This window comes from Oryctolagus cuniculus, chromosome 9 (assembly GCF_964237555.1).
Source record: "Oryctolagus cuniculus chromosome 9, mOryCun1.1, whole genome shotgun sequence".
NCBI lineage: Eukaryota > Metazoa > Chordata > Mammalia > Lagomorpha > Leporidae > Oryctolagus > Oryctolagus cuniculus.
This window is the reverse complement of record NC_091440.1, coordinates 78,990,357-79,005,924: the sequence shown is the minus strand read 5'-3', so window position 1 is coordinate 79,005,924 and position 15,568 is coordinate 78,990,357. Positions and strand designations below refer to the sequence as shown.

At 34.0% G+C, this 15,568-nt stretch overlaps 1 protein-coding gene across 10 annotated transcripts in view; it reads left to right on the top strand.

The window, feature by feature from the left end:
* Nucleotides 1–15,568, top strand: part of NBEA (neurobeachin) — a 726,466-nt gene that overhangs the window by 220,541 nt on the left and 490,357 nt on the right. For all 10 annotated transcript variants that reach the window (XM_070049020.1, XM_070049018.1, XM_051831739.2 and 7 more), the window contains 2 exons: nt 248–401; nt 15,208–15,388. In XM_070049020.1, the coding sequence (XP_069905121.1) occupies nt 248–401; nt 15,208–15,388 (335 nt within the window). The remainder of the gene's footprint in view (nt 1–247; nt 402–15,207; nt 15,389–15,568) is intronic.

Genomic DNA, 15,568 nt, shown 5'->3' with positions numbered 1-15,568 from the left:
GTAGTTTTTCAAATCACAATAATAGTTAATGCACTTGGATACAAAGAATTCTGCAGAGATGAATGTTAGTTTTTTGTACTATGAAATCTCAACTGTAAATTGCTTTCTTTTTTAATAAATGCATTGTAAATTGTTAGCTCTTTTCAATATTCTACAATTATTTTTTCTTTGACAATGTTATTCTAGCAGTGTCTATATCTTTATTGAAGCCAAATAAATGTTCATTTGTGTCGTTTTTCTATTTTAGCCACTCCACAAAGTCAGTAATGGATTTTGTGAATAGCAATGAAAATATTATTTTTGTACATAACACAATTCACCTAATTTCCCAAATGGTGGACAATATCATCATTGCTTGTGGAGGAATTTTACCTTTGCTCTCTGCTGCTACATCACCAACTGTAAGTACTTTGCTTCCATCTAGTGGTTACATTGTATAGTTACATGACTTGAGCATTTCAGTGGTGGCCATTTCTGTAAACAGGCAGATTTTAACAAAACAAGTTCTCTAAGCAACTTGTACCATTTAAATTTATATTCTCACCTTCCTTATTTATTAGGGTTGGGTTCCACCTATGTAAGTTATGAAAACATTTTTCTGGTAATTCTAATGAATACTTGGTAAAAGCTATAACTGTAAAGGATTTTCCTTTTCTGTATACCATATTTGATACCTCCTCAAATCTATAGTATAATATACTGTTAAAATCCTTATTATGTGACATTATAATCTGACTTTATTTACTGGTACATTTGTTTAGTTTAATAATCTAGATTTGTCTGTTTTAATAGAATAAATTTGAAAAGTATTTAAATTACATGTCATTTTAAAATATAACAGAGCAATGTTAACCTTGTATTTTAATTGTCATTTAAAAATACCTGTATATTACAAAGTAGACTTCATAGCTACTTGGTCAGATGAGAAAGAGTATATTACTATGCTTTCCATGTTACCTCTTTTTGTGCTACCTTAGTGGAAGGCCCATCCTTAAGCCCTGAATTTCATCTTTACCAGAAAAGATAAACCTTCTGTTTATTAAGCTGTCTGATGCTTGATGAGGAAGTGTTTCCAAGCTGATCTCTGATTTATCATTAAATTTCTTCTATCATTAAACTTTTTCTCTTTCTCTTGTTTTCCTTTTGTCCATACCTCCACTGAAACATAACTATTAGCAGTAACGGAGTATATCCTCACATACCTTCCTCATGCATATACACATCCATTTCATCCACGGGTTTACTCAAATCTATAAAGGCAATCAGGATAGTTCGAGAAGGGGTACAATAGAGCAGGTCATCATTAGGACCTTAATGGAACTACTAGTTCAGCCAAGAAAATTAAGTTGGGAAGAGCTATAGGACTGTAAATGATTGATAATATATGAAGTTTGCAGGTATCTTGAATTCGTATACCATTGCTCCTCTTTAATTTGTTTTCCTCTTTAATTTATACTAACATCTAGGAAGTTGGGCTTTGAGACAGGGAAGGCTATTTTCTTCTTCTGTCCACTAAGGATTATATCAATTATAGTTTTCTCTGTGGCATCTTAATCATATAAATGTTGCTTTACATCTTATCATTTTTCATGTGTTGTCAAGAAATATTCAAAGGTCATATTGAAGCTCACTTTATAACTTGATATTAGCCAAAAGGCTGAGAAGCAATTGAAACTCACTTTAAAATGAAGTATCAAATGTGTTAAAATTTTATGAAGAACAAAATGATCTTTATTTAAAATAAATAGTTTAGCAGCAAGTTATTAAAATTTACATAGGTTTGACTTATTCATATTACTGTCATCTTCCAAATTTTTTAGCAAAAGATCTCTACCAATTTAAAACTATTAATAAAGTAAATTATAAGCATTATCATTTATATTTCAGTATTTTTCATCTAATTTTATTATCTTTATAATGAATGTACAATAAATATATTGACTTTTGGAAGTTTGATTCCCAAAATTATTACCTGTGCATTTTTGAACATTATAATTTGAAATTTGAAACTATTTTTGGCTAAGCCGATTTTCAACACATGTAGGAATTCTTTGAACTATGGAGACTTTTGTTTATTCTATCTTTCTCCATATTTCTGTTAGTTTGTTCCAATAATGGGTTGTATGTATAATCTTTGTGTACATTGTTTCCTTAAAAGAATCAGCCAGAATCTTTCTCCCATTCTCCCACTGCCTATCTGGAACAACTGTGATGGGTGCTGACTGTTGAGTACTGCTTCTCTGTTACTGGGCTGTATGCTACTCTTGCTAAAAGTTGGAATATAGTAGAAGAAAACAGGAGGGAGGAAACTGAATGAAAAAGAAAATTAGAACTGAAAATTTTTAATTTTTAATTAGTTTTTTAACATATACAGTGTGCTTCTAAGAACAAACTGATAGTCCTTTCCTCCCTCCTTTCTTCTCCTTTTTTTTTTTATTTTTTGAGGTAATATATATTAAATTTCCATTACAGTAAAAAGGCTTACTATTCCACCAAATGAGAAGTTTAATAAGTAAAAAGCAAAAAGACCCTGGTTTAGTGGAAATATAGACAACAGCAATAAATAATAATTGAATGGAAAATGCCCATGTCAATAATATGCAATAAATATCAAAGTAATTTCAGTTCATTAAAACTATAATATAACATTATTTTTTAAAGATTTATTTATTTATTTGAGAGGCAGAGTTACAGAGAGGGAGAAGGACAGGCAGAGAGAGAGAGGACTTCAATCCACTGGTTCACTCCCCAAGTGGTCACAACAGCCAAAGCTGTGCCAATCCAAAAATAGGAGCCAGGAGCTTCTTCCCAGTCTCCCATGTGGATACAGGGGCCCAAGGACTAGGGCCATCTGCTGATGCTTTCCCAGGCCATAAGCAGAGAGTGGGATCAAAAGAGGAATAGCCAAGACTCGAACTGGTGCCCACATGGAACACTGGTGCTGCAGGTGGAGAATTAGCCTTCTATGCCACAGCGCTGGTGCCTAGTATAACATTCTTAATCACAAAAGTATAAAACAAATTTTACAAAGCTATATTTGTAGAAATACTGAAACACACAGACATTTCTTTTTTCTTTTTAATTTTAATGCTCACGTATAAGGGAGAACATACAGTACTTGTCTTTCTGGGTCTGGCTTATTTCACTCAACATGATGTCCTCCACACATCCATTTTGCTGCTAGTGGTAGAATTTCATTTTTTATGGCTGAATAATACTCCATTGTGTATATATACCACATTTTCTTTATCCATTTATCTAATGATGGACACCTTGGTTGGTTCCAAATTTTGGCTATTGCGAACAATGCTGCTATAAACATGATGATGCTGGGATTGCTGGGTCATATGGCAAGTCTATTTTTGTTTTTTAAAGAAATGCCTGCACTGTTTTCCACAGTGGCTGTACTAACTTACATTCCCATCAACAATGTATAAGTGTTCCCTTTTCTCCACATCCTCCCCAGCATTTGTTACTTTCTATGTTTTGCATTTTAGCCATTCTGACAGGAGTGAGATATCCCATTGAGGTTTTGATTTGCATTTCCCTGATGATTAGTGATGTTGAGCGTTTTTTTTCATATATTTGTTGGCCATTTATATTTCTTCTTTGAGAACTGTCTATTGAAGTCCTTTACCCATTTCTCAACTGGGTTGTTTTTTGTTGTTGTTGTTGTTGTTGTTGTTGAGTCTTTTAAGTTGTTAATATACTTAGTATATTAATCCTTTGTCAGATATGTGGTTTGCAAATATTTTTTCCAATTTTCTTGGATGTCTCTTCACTCTGTTGATGTTTCCTTTGCTATGCAAAAGCTCCTGAGTTTGATACAGTCTTATTTAGTTAGTTTTGTTTTGTTACCTGTGCTTTTGCGGGTCTTGTCTAAAAAGTCATCCCCCAGACAAATGTCTTGAAGTGTTTTCCCTATGCTTTCTTCCAGAAGCTTCATGGTCTGAGGTCTTAAATTTAGGCCTTTGATCCATCTTGAGTTGATTTTTGTATATGGTGAGAAGTATGGATATATCTATTTTCATTCTTCTCCATACATAAATCCAGTTTTGCCAGCACCATTAGTTGAAGAGACTCTCCTTCCTCCAATGTATGGTCTGAGCACTTTTATCAAGAAATCAATTGACAGTATGTATGTGGATTAATTTCTGGGCTCTCTATTCTGTTCCACTGCTCTATGTACTGCTTTTTATGCCAGTACTGTGCTGTTTTAATTACTATAGCTTTACAGTATGTTTTGAAGTAGGTATTGTGATGCCTTCAGCTTAATTTTTCTTGTTCAGGATCACTTTGTCCATTCTGGAACTTTTGTGATTTCATATGAATTTTAGTATTGCTTTTTCTAGTTCTGTAAAGAGTGTCATTGGTATTTTGATAGGGATTGCATTGAATCTGTAGATTGTTTTGGTAATACAGATATTCTAATGATATTGATTCTTCCAATCCACAAGCAAAGAATCTTTCCCTTTTTTGTCTGGTTGGTCATTTCTTTCATCAGTATCTGATAATTTTCATTATAGAGAACTTTCACTTCTTTGGTTAAATTTATTCCTAAATATTTGATTTTTTTGTGGCTCTTTTGAATGGCATTTCTTTCTTGATTTCTTTTTCTGTGAGTTCATCATTTAAATACAAAAAAGCTACTGTTTTTTTGTATGCTTATTTTATAACCTGCAACTTTTCTTAATTGTTTTATATATTCTATCAGCTTTTTGGTGGAGTTTTTAGGTTTTTCCATGTACAACATCATGCCATCTGCAAACATGGATCCTTTGACTTCCTCTTTTCCAATTTTGATGCTGTTTATATCTTTCCCCTCCCTAATTTCTCTTGCTAAAACTTCCAGTATTATACTGAATAAGAGTGGTGAAAGTGAGCATCCTTGCCTTTTTCCAGATCTGAGGGGAAATACTAGCTGTTTATTTGTCATGTATAACCTTCATAATATTGAGTAATGTTCCTTCTATACCTAATTTGTGGAGGGTTTTTTTATTTATTTTTTATTTTTTTATTTTTTATTTTATTTTATTTTATTTTTTGACAGGCAGAGTGGACAGCGAGAGAGAGAGACAGAGAGAAAGGTCCTCCTTTGCCGTTGGTTCACCCTCCAATGGCCGCCGCGGCCAGCGCGCTGCAGCCGGCGCACCACGCTGATCTGATGGCAGGAGCCAGGAGCCAGGTGCTTTTTCCTGGTCTCCCATGGGGTGCAGGGCCCAAGCACCTGGGCCATCCTCCACTGCACTCTCTGGCCACAGCAGAGGGCTGGCCTGGAAGAGGGGCAACCGGGACAGAACCAGTGCCCCGACCGGGACTAGAACCCCGTGTGCCGGCGCCGCTAGGCGGAGGATTAGCCTAGTGAGCCGCGGCGCCGGCCTGTGGAGGGTTTTTATCATGAAAAGTTGTTGACTTGGTTTTGGATTCAATTTGCTAGTATTTTGTTGAGAATCTTTGCATCTGTGTTCATTATATAGATTTATAGTTTTTGAGTCATATCTTTGATTTTGATATCTAAGTAATGCTGACCTCATAGCCATAGTTTGGTAGAATTACATCTGGTTCAATATTTTGGAATAGTTTGAAGAGTATTAGAGTTAACTTCCTCTTTGAATGTTTTGTAGAATTCAGTAGAAAAGCCATCATGTCCCGGATTTTTACTTGATTGAAGACTTTTTATTACTGCTTCAATCTCATTGCTTGTTATGAGTCTGTTTAGGTTGTCTGTATCCTCTTGATATAATCTTAGTAGATAGTTATATAAATTCAGTAATTTCTTCCAGGTTTTCCAGTTTATTAGTATATAGTTCTTCATAGTAGTTCCCTGTAATCCTCTGTATTTCAGTGGTATCAGTTGTATAATGTCTCCTTTTTCATCTCTAATTTTATTAATTTGAGTTTTTTTCTCTTTTGTTCTTTGTTAACCTGGCTAGATGTTTAATAATTTTGTTTATCTTCTCAAAAACCAATGTTTTATTCTGTTGATTTTTTAAATTTCATTTATTTCTTCTCTGGCCTTTAATATTTCTTCTCTCCTGTTTCTTTTTGGTTTTTATTTGTTTTTGTTTTTCTACGTCTTCAAGATGCATTATTATATCTCTAATTTGAGACATTTCTCTTAATTTTTAAGTGAGCACTTATTGATGTAAACTCCCTATTAGTACTGCTTTAGCTGTATCCGACAGCTTTTGATATGTTGTGCTTTTATTTTCCATTGTTTCAAGAAAGTTTTTTTATTTCCTTTTTAATTTTTTCAATGACCCATTGATATTCAGTAGCATGTTGTTTAATTTCCAAGTATTTGTTAGTGTTCTATTTGTCTTCTTGTTGTTGATTTTTAGCTTTAATCTTTTATGGACTGAGAAGATACATGGTACTATTTCAGTCTTTTTGAATTTGCTGAGACCTGATTTGTGGCGTAATATGTGGTCTATCCTAGAAAGTTTTCCATGTGCTGATGAGAAGAATGTATATTCTGTAGCCATTGGGTGAAATGTTCTATAAATGGCTTTTAGGCCAATATGTTCTAAAGTATTTCCAACACCAATGTAACTTTATTGGTTGTCTGTTTGGATGACCTGTCCATTGATGAGAGTGGGTGTTTTGTTTTATTTTGTTTTAAGATTTTTTAAATTTGTTTTGAAAGTCAGAGTTACAGAGAGAGGGGATCTTCTATCCAGTAGTTCACTCCCCAGCTGGCCATATCAGCCAGAGATGGGCCAGGCTGTAGCCAGGAACCAGGAGCTTTTTCTGGGTCTTCCACATGTTTTCAGGGGCCCAAACACTTGGGACATCTTCAGCTGCTTTTCCCAGGCCATTAGCAGGGAGCTGGATTGGAAATAGAGCAGCCAGGACATGAACTGTCACCCATTTGGGATGCTGGGGTCGAAATCAGCAGTTTTACCTGCTATGTCACATTGGCCCTGAGAGTGGGGTGTTGAAATCACCTGCTATTATTTGTATTGGAGTCTGTCCCTTTAGGTCTGGTAGTATTTGCTGTACGTATCTTGGTGGTCTTGTGTAGGATGTGTATATATTTGTGATTGTTATGTTTTCTTGCTGGATAGAATCTTTTATCAAAATATAGTGTCTTTTTTTTTTTTTTTTTTTGCAGTTTTTGATTTAAAGTCTGTTTTAGCTTATATAGGGGTAGCTGTGTCTGTTCCCTTCTGGTTTCCATTTGCCTGGTGTATCTTTTCCCAGACTGTGTGTGAATGTTTGCGAAGTGAGTTTCTTGTAGGTAGCCTATAATGGGACTGTGGTTCTTATCCATTCAGCCAGTCTGAGTCTTTTGGGTGGTGAATTTAATCTATTTACATTCAAGGTTAGTGTTGATAGATAAGAACTAAGACTTGCCATTTTGTTGATTACATAATGATTCTACCTGCTCTGTCAGTAAATCTGGTGGTGATATGTGTTTCATATTTATATCTAATGCAAGACACCTTCAAAATTTCTTGCAAGGCTGGTCTGGTGGTGGTGATTTTTCTCAGTTTCTGCTTAACTAGAAAATACTACATTTTCCTTTCACTTTTTAAGGGTAGCTTCACTGGATATAATATTCTTGCTTAGAATTTTTTTTTTCTTTTAAGACCTTGACCGGCTGGCGCCAAAGCTCAACAGGCTAATCCTCTGCCTAGCAGCGCCGGCACACGGGGTTCTAGTCCCGGTCGGGGCACTGGTTCTGTCCCGGTTGCCCCTCTTCCAGGCCAGCTCTCTGCTATGGCCCGGGAGTGCAGTGGAGGATGGCCCAGGTGCTTGGGCCCTGCACCCCATGGGAGACCAGGAAAAAACACCTGGCTCCTGGCTCCTGCCATCGGATCAGCGTGATGCGCCAGCCGCAGCACACCGGCCGTGGCGGCCATTGGAGGGTGAACCACCGGCAAAGGAAGACCTTTCTCTCTGTCTCTCTCTCTCGCTGTCCACTCTGCCTGTCAAAAAAAAAAAAAAAAAAAAAAAAAAAAAAAAAAACCACCTTGACCATATCATTCTACTCTCTTCTGGCCTGTAGTGTTTCTGCTGAGAAGTCTGATGTTAATCTGATTGGTCTTCCTTTTTGTGTATCTTGATGCTTTTCTCTTACTGTCTTTAAGATTCTCTCCGTATCTTTAACTTTTGACAGTTTGATGACAGTGTTCCTTGTAGAAGACCATTTTAGGTTGAATCTGCTTGGGTTTCTTTGAACTTCTTTTTTTTTTTTTTTTTTAAGATTTATTTAAATCAAAAGGCAGAGTTACAGAGAGGAAGAGGCAAAGAGAGAGAAAGAGAGAGAGACAGAGACACGATGATGATGAGAGAGAAGTCTTCCAATGGCTGGATCTGGGCCAATCTGAAGCCAGGAGCCAGGAGCTTCTTCTGGGTATCCAAAGTAGGTGCATGGACCCAAGGATTTTGACCATCTTTTGCTGCTTTCTCAGGCATGGCAGAGCGCTGGATTGGAAGTGTAGCAGCCGGGACTCAAACTGCCTCCCATTTATATGGGATGCTGGCACTGCAGGCAGCGGCTTTACCCACTACGCCACAGTGTTGGCCCCTCTTTGAACTTCCTGTATCTGGATGTCCTTGTCTGTTTCCAGATCCATGCAATTTTCTCTTTCTTTTTTTTTTTTAAATTTTCATCTATTACTTCATTTAGCAGGTTGTTCAATTCCTTTTTCCTTTTCTACTACTTCAGAAATGCCTATAATATGAATATTTGGTCGTTAATTAATGGTATCCCATATTTCACATAGACATACTTCATTCTTTCTAATTCTTTAGAAATTCTTTCTTCCACTTGGTCTTTTCTGCTGTTAAAGTTCTCAGTCATATTTTTTATTTCACTGATTGAAGATTTCATCTCCAAAATTTGTATTTGGTTCTTTGTAATGAGTTCTATCTCCTTAGCAATATTTTTATTCCTGTCACCCATTGATTTCCTCATTTCTTTAATGAATCTGTATTCTCTGTCATCTTGTTGAGCTTCCTTACAATCATTATTTTGAATCCTATATCTGTCGTTCCATGGGTTTCCTTCAGTTCAGAATCTAATTCTGGAGGATTATTGTGTTCTCTTGCAGGCATCATGCTACTTTGCCTCTTTTATCCTCTGTGTTTCTATATTGACACCTGCCCATCTGGTATACTCATCTGTTCTTCTTTATTGAGTAGGTTGTATGAATGGGCTGGAATGTGGGATATCACTTGGCTTGTTGCTTTGGCTTTTGTTCTGTGTGAGCCCAGGAGTGTAGTCTCTTGAGTGATTTGACTTTTTTTTTTTTTTTTTTAGGTTTTATTTATTTATTTGAAAGGCAGAGTTACAGAGAGGCAGAGGCAAAAAGAGAAAGAGAGAGAGGTCTTCCATCTGCTGGTTCACTACTCAGATGGCTGCGCCAATCCGCAGCCAGGAACCAGGAGCTTCTTTCAGGTTTCCATTGCAGGTGCAGGGGCCCAAGGACTTGGGCCATCTTCCACTGCTTTCCCAGGCCATATTTGATCCTGAAAATATTTGTTAACTTAAATTTAAAGTGTGTAAAGTTGAAAGAGAATTTTTGAAGAGATAAGAGAACGAGGAAGCATTGGCAACATGTAGCTTGCCAATGGAAGATATTGTATAGATGCCATTAGAATTTCCATACTGGGTATATGATGACAAAAACATTTGAAAGTAATGTTTGAGTGATCTATAATTTTCCTTAAGTGTATGGAATTTTTCAAAAATTTCATCTACTGTGAATTTTATTAATGAGTAGGATTAAAAATGGCTAATGACAGAGGCTGCTGAACTTTTTCTACATAGGGTCAAATCGTAAATATTTTTTGTTATGAGGTCTGTCCCAGCTATTCAACTCTTTGCTTATAGTCAAAAAGTGCCTTAGATAGTACACAAACAAATAGGCTTATGTGTATTTCAGTGTAACTTTATTTATAAAGACAGGCAGTGGGTCAGATTTATCCTTTGGGCCATAGTTTGCTGACCATTGACTTAAAACATAAGCTACTGCTACAATACAAATATAGTCTAGTGATTTAATGTGAAAACATTATTACTTATTTTGACTATAGAAAATACAACAGAGCTTAAGAAAAATCATTGTTTCCTGTTAAACAAAGACTCTGAATTTGACTAACCATTTATGAACATTTAATTTTCAAAAACAATTTCACTGAATATTCTGATCATTATGTCTTATAAGAAGATGTGTATTTTCCCACTCAGATGTACTACCTTTTTTGTCATTTGACATTTTTAATGTTGAACTGTATTAAATTTTGAGTTGATAAGTAGAATGCTAAGTACCCTGTATAGTTCCTCACTTTAGAAATAATAACACAAAGCTCAATCCAGAATTATGTCTTTCTTATTTCTCAGAGACTGGGTATCTCAGATAATTGGCTATCTTTTTTTTTTTTTTTGTAAAAAATAAACTTGTTTCTCAGTATCAGCGAGATTCAGATATAATTCTTTTTGCAGTCATTGTAAAATGTTGTAGCATGAGACAGGTTTGACTTTTAACTCTGGGCTGCAACATTTATCAATATGACCTCAACTTCATTTTCTTCATTTGTTAAAGGGTATTAATTATTCTAATTCCATGCTGAATTTGTAAAAATCAAATTGGATAATTATATGTAAAGAGCAGTAGCTAGAAAGACTCTTGAAAGTTTTATTTCTTGATTTCCTCTTGGAACTATTTAGTTCCTTTTGCATTATTTGTATAATGACAGGATGGTCATCTATTTCTATACTGATAGAATAGTCTTTACATCTATAAAAAAATCCTGTCTTATTCAAAATACTGAGGTTCAGAATATTAGAGATAAATGTAATTATTGTGAAGGATCCATTTTGACAGTGAAAGACTAAGATGGTGTAATTTTTTGTCTGCTATTCTGTGAGATTGGCCATGGAAGTGGTCTGTTTTTTGCCCGAGAAGCTTAGAAGAATACAACAGTATATGTATGCTAGGGATAACAATAGTGTATTGCTATCTCAGTGTTATCATCATGAAGGAAAATTTTAGGCTGTTCAGATTAAACTTCTCTGTAAGGAGATATTTTAATGGAAACTTTAAAAACAAAAGAACATAGTTATACATTCTTGCTACCTATAATGAATACTGTGAACTTCATATTCTTGAAGAAGCAACAGTTTGTTGACATTTCAATTTTGCGTAGATTATTTAAAATTATAGGCAGCATACAAAACAAATTACAAAAATAGTTTTAGATTTATAAATTATACCAATGGTTTTAACTTTAGTCAGGAAAAAATAGATTTCTTAGGTATGCATTTTTATCAATCTTTGATTTAGAAAAGAAGCATATTTTTGTTTTTGTTAATACTTGAGTTAATATTTCTTTGACTAGATAGTCAAATTCTCTCATTTATTCTCCACCACATTATGAAAGATGAATGTAAATGAAAATAAAGAATTTGTGAGGAAATCTGAAGAGGAACAAAGAACATGGATAAACCAATCCACATACAATCACTTGATGAATTTAAGTTGAGCATTTTGGCTAACCATCCAGAATTATGAGTTTAGAATTTAATTCAATGTAATATATGGTACAATTTTCTTTTTTTAAGATTTACTTATTTTTAGTCAGAGTTAAACAGAGAGAGAAGGAGAGGCAGAGAGAGAGAGAGAGAGAGAGAGAGAGAGAGAGGTCTTCCATCCACTGGTTCACTCCCCAATTGGCCACAACAGTCCGAGCTGCATCGATCCAAAGCCAGGAGCTTCTTCCCTGTTTCCCACGTGGGTGCAGGGCCCTAAGTGCTTGGGCCATCTTCCACTGCTTTCCCAGGCCATAGCAGAGAGCTGGACCGGAAGTGGAGCAGCTGGGACTCGATCAGTGCCCATATGGGATGCTGGCACTGCAAATGACGGCTTAACCCACTATGCCACAGTGCTGGCCCCATGGTACAATTTTCTTTGCCTCAGAAAAATAATAGATACTGACACTTCTGGTATACCTAATAATTTGATAATCATAAGAAAGAAGAGCAACTTATTTTCTATTGGTGTCAAAAAATGATGCCAGTCTTTAATTTTTAGTATTTTTTATTATCAGTATACATGGTTAATAATTTGTAAAAATTACTAATAACATTCGATTTTGATTTTGTTGTGTTTATCTGATATCATTTCATCATACTTCAGTATTCTCAAGATGTTTCATTGTTTTCCACTGAATACACTGTGAAAAGAGCAGATTTTAAAGTTTAAACACACTCATATTTATTGTCACAAAGAATACAGTCAGTGTCTTATTGTCAAAATTAATGTTATCTAAGCTTTTTAATATTATGAGTTTAGTTCCTAATAAGACTTTAATTGTTTCGTTCATGTGCAGACTTCATGTAGTATATTCGTAAGTTCTTTTCAGCATGGGAAAGTGGTTTTTAAGTTGTAATCACTCATTTTTTTTTTTATGAAGTTCTGGGACTCTTGTTGTCTAGGAAAGATTCTGAGTGTTTCAAGATAGTAATTATATCTTATAGCAAATTCTAAAAGGTTGGTATAGTTACTTTCCTGTTTTTTGACTGAATTAGCTCTGAACTATGGATTTTTCAGAGGCAGTATATAAGTTTTTTTAGTACAATGTCTCATTAATCATCTGGTAGGAAAGATTTGTTTTGTCAAATAGAGTATGCCTAATTTCTATTATGTGAGCTATATTTACATATTTATTATTTAGGCAGTATATTTCAAATAAAAATAAATTGAAGTCTAAATATTTGATACTTATTATTATCACATGTAATTTATAAAATGAATATATCTGTAGAACTCTGCTTTTAATAAAGTAATCAAATATAATTTTAAATATATTATTTTATGTTTCAATTTTACATTGTATTTTCATTTAATTTTAATGATTTCTTTTTTCTTGTACTTTTTTGGTCTGTTGTCTGTTTTGTCTAATGCATGTCCAGGGTTCTAAGGTTAGTATTACTTCTGAAGTAATTTTCAGGTTTTTAGTTTAAAATTTTATTTTTACTTATTTATGAAATTTTTGACTTGGTTGTATTTTGAGTTTCCTTATCATCTTTAACATTAGGCATATCTTTTGTATATTTAAAAGAGTCATTGAATGGATTATGTTTCAATGCATTGATGGGTTACTTTTTATTACTCATAATAATATCTAGATTAAACTGTTATAATGAAAATAATGATGTTACAGATATATATCAGATTTCTAACTGATTTCAGTGAAAGGAAATTGAATAAAATATAGTTAAAGATTTTCATAATAATTGTATTTTACTTTAAGCCTTATTTATATAACATTTCATCATTTTTATAAATTTATTTTGTATAGAATGTAAACTACTGACAATTAGGTTATTGTTTACATTCTACGTTAAAATTTTTAGTCAAAAATATTAGTATAGCAAATTTGGGAGCACTTTAATAATAGCATTTATAATTTCCATTAACAAATTATCTCATTTTGAAATAAAAGTATATTTTAAAGGTTAAATTCCAAAACGTTTGAAAATAAAGCCATTCATTAATAAAGTGAAGAGAAACCTCATAATTGCTATTCAAAGTAATGGAGAATTTCATTAACATTGGATGTACCACATTCTAATGCTTTAACAAGTTCTTAAAATTATTTGATGGACTTGAGCAATGGCCAAATCTTTAATGCCATCATTGAAAACTGAGATTTAAAAGTAATTTGTTGCTTTTTAAATAAAGTATAGGGTCAAGGTTACAGATTTTAATTCGTGCTATAAAATGATGTTTTTATCCACAAAGTTCTAAGAAATAAAGAATTTGCATTTATAATTCAATTTATAGACTGTTTCTTTAGGCAGCGGATACTGAATTGGCATAAAATTGTAAATGAGTGATTGAAAATAATTTTATGTGTTTTTTTTTTTGTTTTGTTTTGTTTTTTTTTTTTTTTTTTTTGATAGGCAGAGTGGACAGTGAGAGAGAGAGACAGAGAGAAAGAGAGAAAGGTTTCCTTTGCCGTTGGTTCACCCTCGAATAGCTGCCGCGGCCGGCGCGGGGTGGCCAGCACACCTCACTGATCCGATGGCAGGAGCCAGGTACTTATCCTGGTCTCCCATGGGGTGCAGGGCCCAAGGACTTGGGCCATCCTCCACTGCACTCCCTGGTCACAGCAGAGAGCTGGCCTGGAAGAGGGGCAACCGGGACAGAATCCGGCACCCCGACCGGGACTAGAATCTGGGGTGCCGGTGCCACAAGGCAAAGGATTAGCCTAGTGAGCCGTGGCGCTGGCCAATTTTATGTATTTCTAAGCACATTTTAGAAAAAGTTGATTTAACCCTATTTGATGTTAAGTAGGAAAAAAAGGTACTTACATTTTATATCCCATTTAGAATTCAGTTTAGTTACATAATGCATGCATAGACACCTATAATTTTTATTACCTAGCTTGTATACAAGAAGTGTTAAGATTTTTTTTTCAGTTAATGTTTCCCACTGATATTTCAATGTTGATGTTTCTCCTTGTTTCAAAGAGAAAGAACTTGAAATAGAATGATGGATACATAATTTCACAATGGAACACTAAATAGGAGCATAAATCTATTACATATACTCATAATTTAATTTATTTTTTGATTAACAAGTAAGGTTAACAAGTATGTTAGGTATGCCCATCTTTAAGAGATTTAGAATACTTTTTTAAAAAAATTTATAAAAGCCTCCCTTATATCTGTTTCTTGAAACACTGAGAAAATAGGACCTATCATAAGGGACCGAATTCATTAAAATGTAATGTAAAAGGTAATAAAAAATCAGAGATGTTGGCATCACTTATAAAATTGCAAAGTTGTGCATTTTTAGAAATGGAGTATTTTGTGATAGTCCTTCTGAAAGGATTTTTTATTTTGTGATAGTCCTTCTGAATGTATTTTGTAATAGTCCTTCTGAAATTAGATTTTATCATCAACAGTATTTTAGCAAAAATAAATTTCTAAATATCTTGCTAAATAATCTGAACTTTAGAATGTAATTTTTATAACTAATGGTATTTAAAACTAACATTGATTTTTAAATGGAGCCTTCTTTTATTCAAAGATAATTGATAGATAAACTAACAATATTTGATAATTAGCTCTGTTGCTAGATAGACTTTGTTTTATTAAAAATACTAAATATACTAAAACCAATGTTCACCTGTAGTACGTGTTTTATTTCAAAATTTTAAACAAGGCTTAACTCTTCTACTTTTTTAAAGACGGAATTGGAAAATATTGAAGTCACACAAGGCATGTCAGCTGAGACAGCAGTTACTTTCCTCAGCCGACTGATGGCTATGGTTGATGTCCTTGTGTTTGCCAGCTCTCTAAATTTTAGTGAGATTGAAGCTGAAAAAAACATGTCTTCTGGAGGTTTAATGCGACAGTGCCTAAGACTAGGTAAGTCTTTTAATAGTAACAATACAAATTAAGTAATTATGTACAGATAAGCTTTATGAAGCTCTGTGGGACATAAAACATTGACAATATATGCTTTTGATTATGTTATAAAGTACTTGTAAAGTCAGAATTACCAAATTTTAAAACATTATATATTCAAATTGGAGATTTCACAGCATT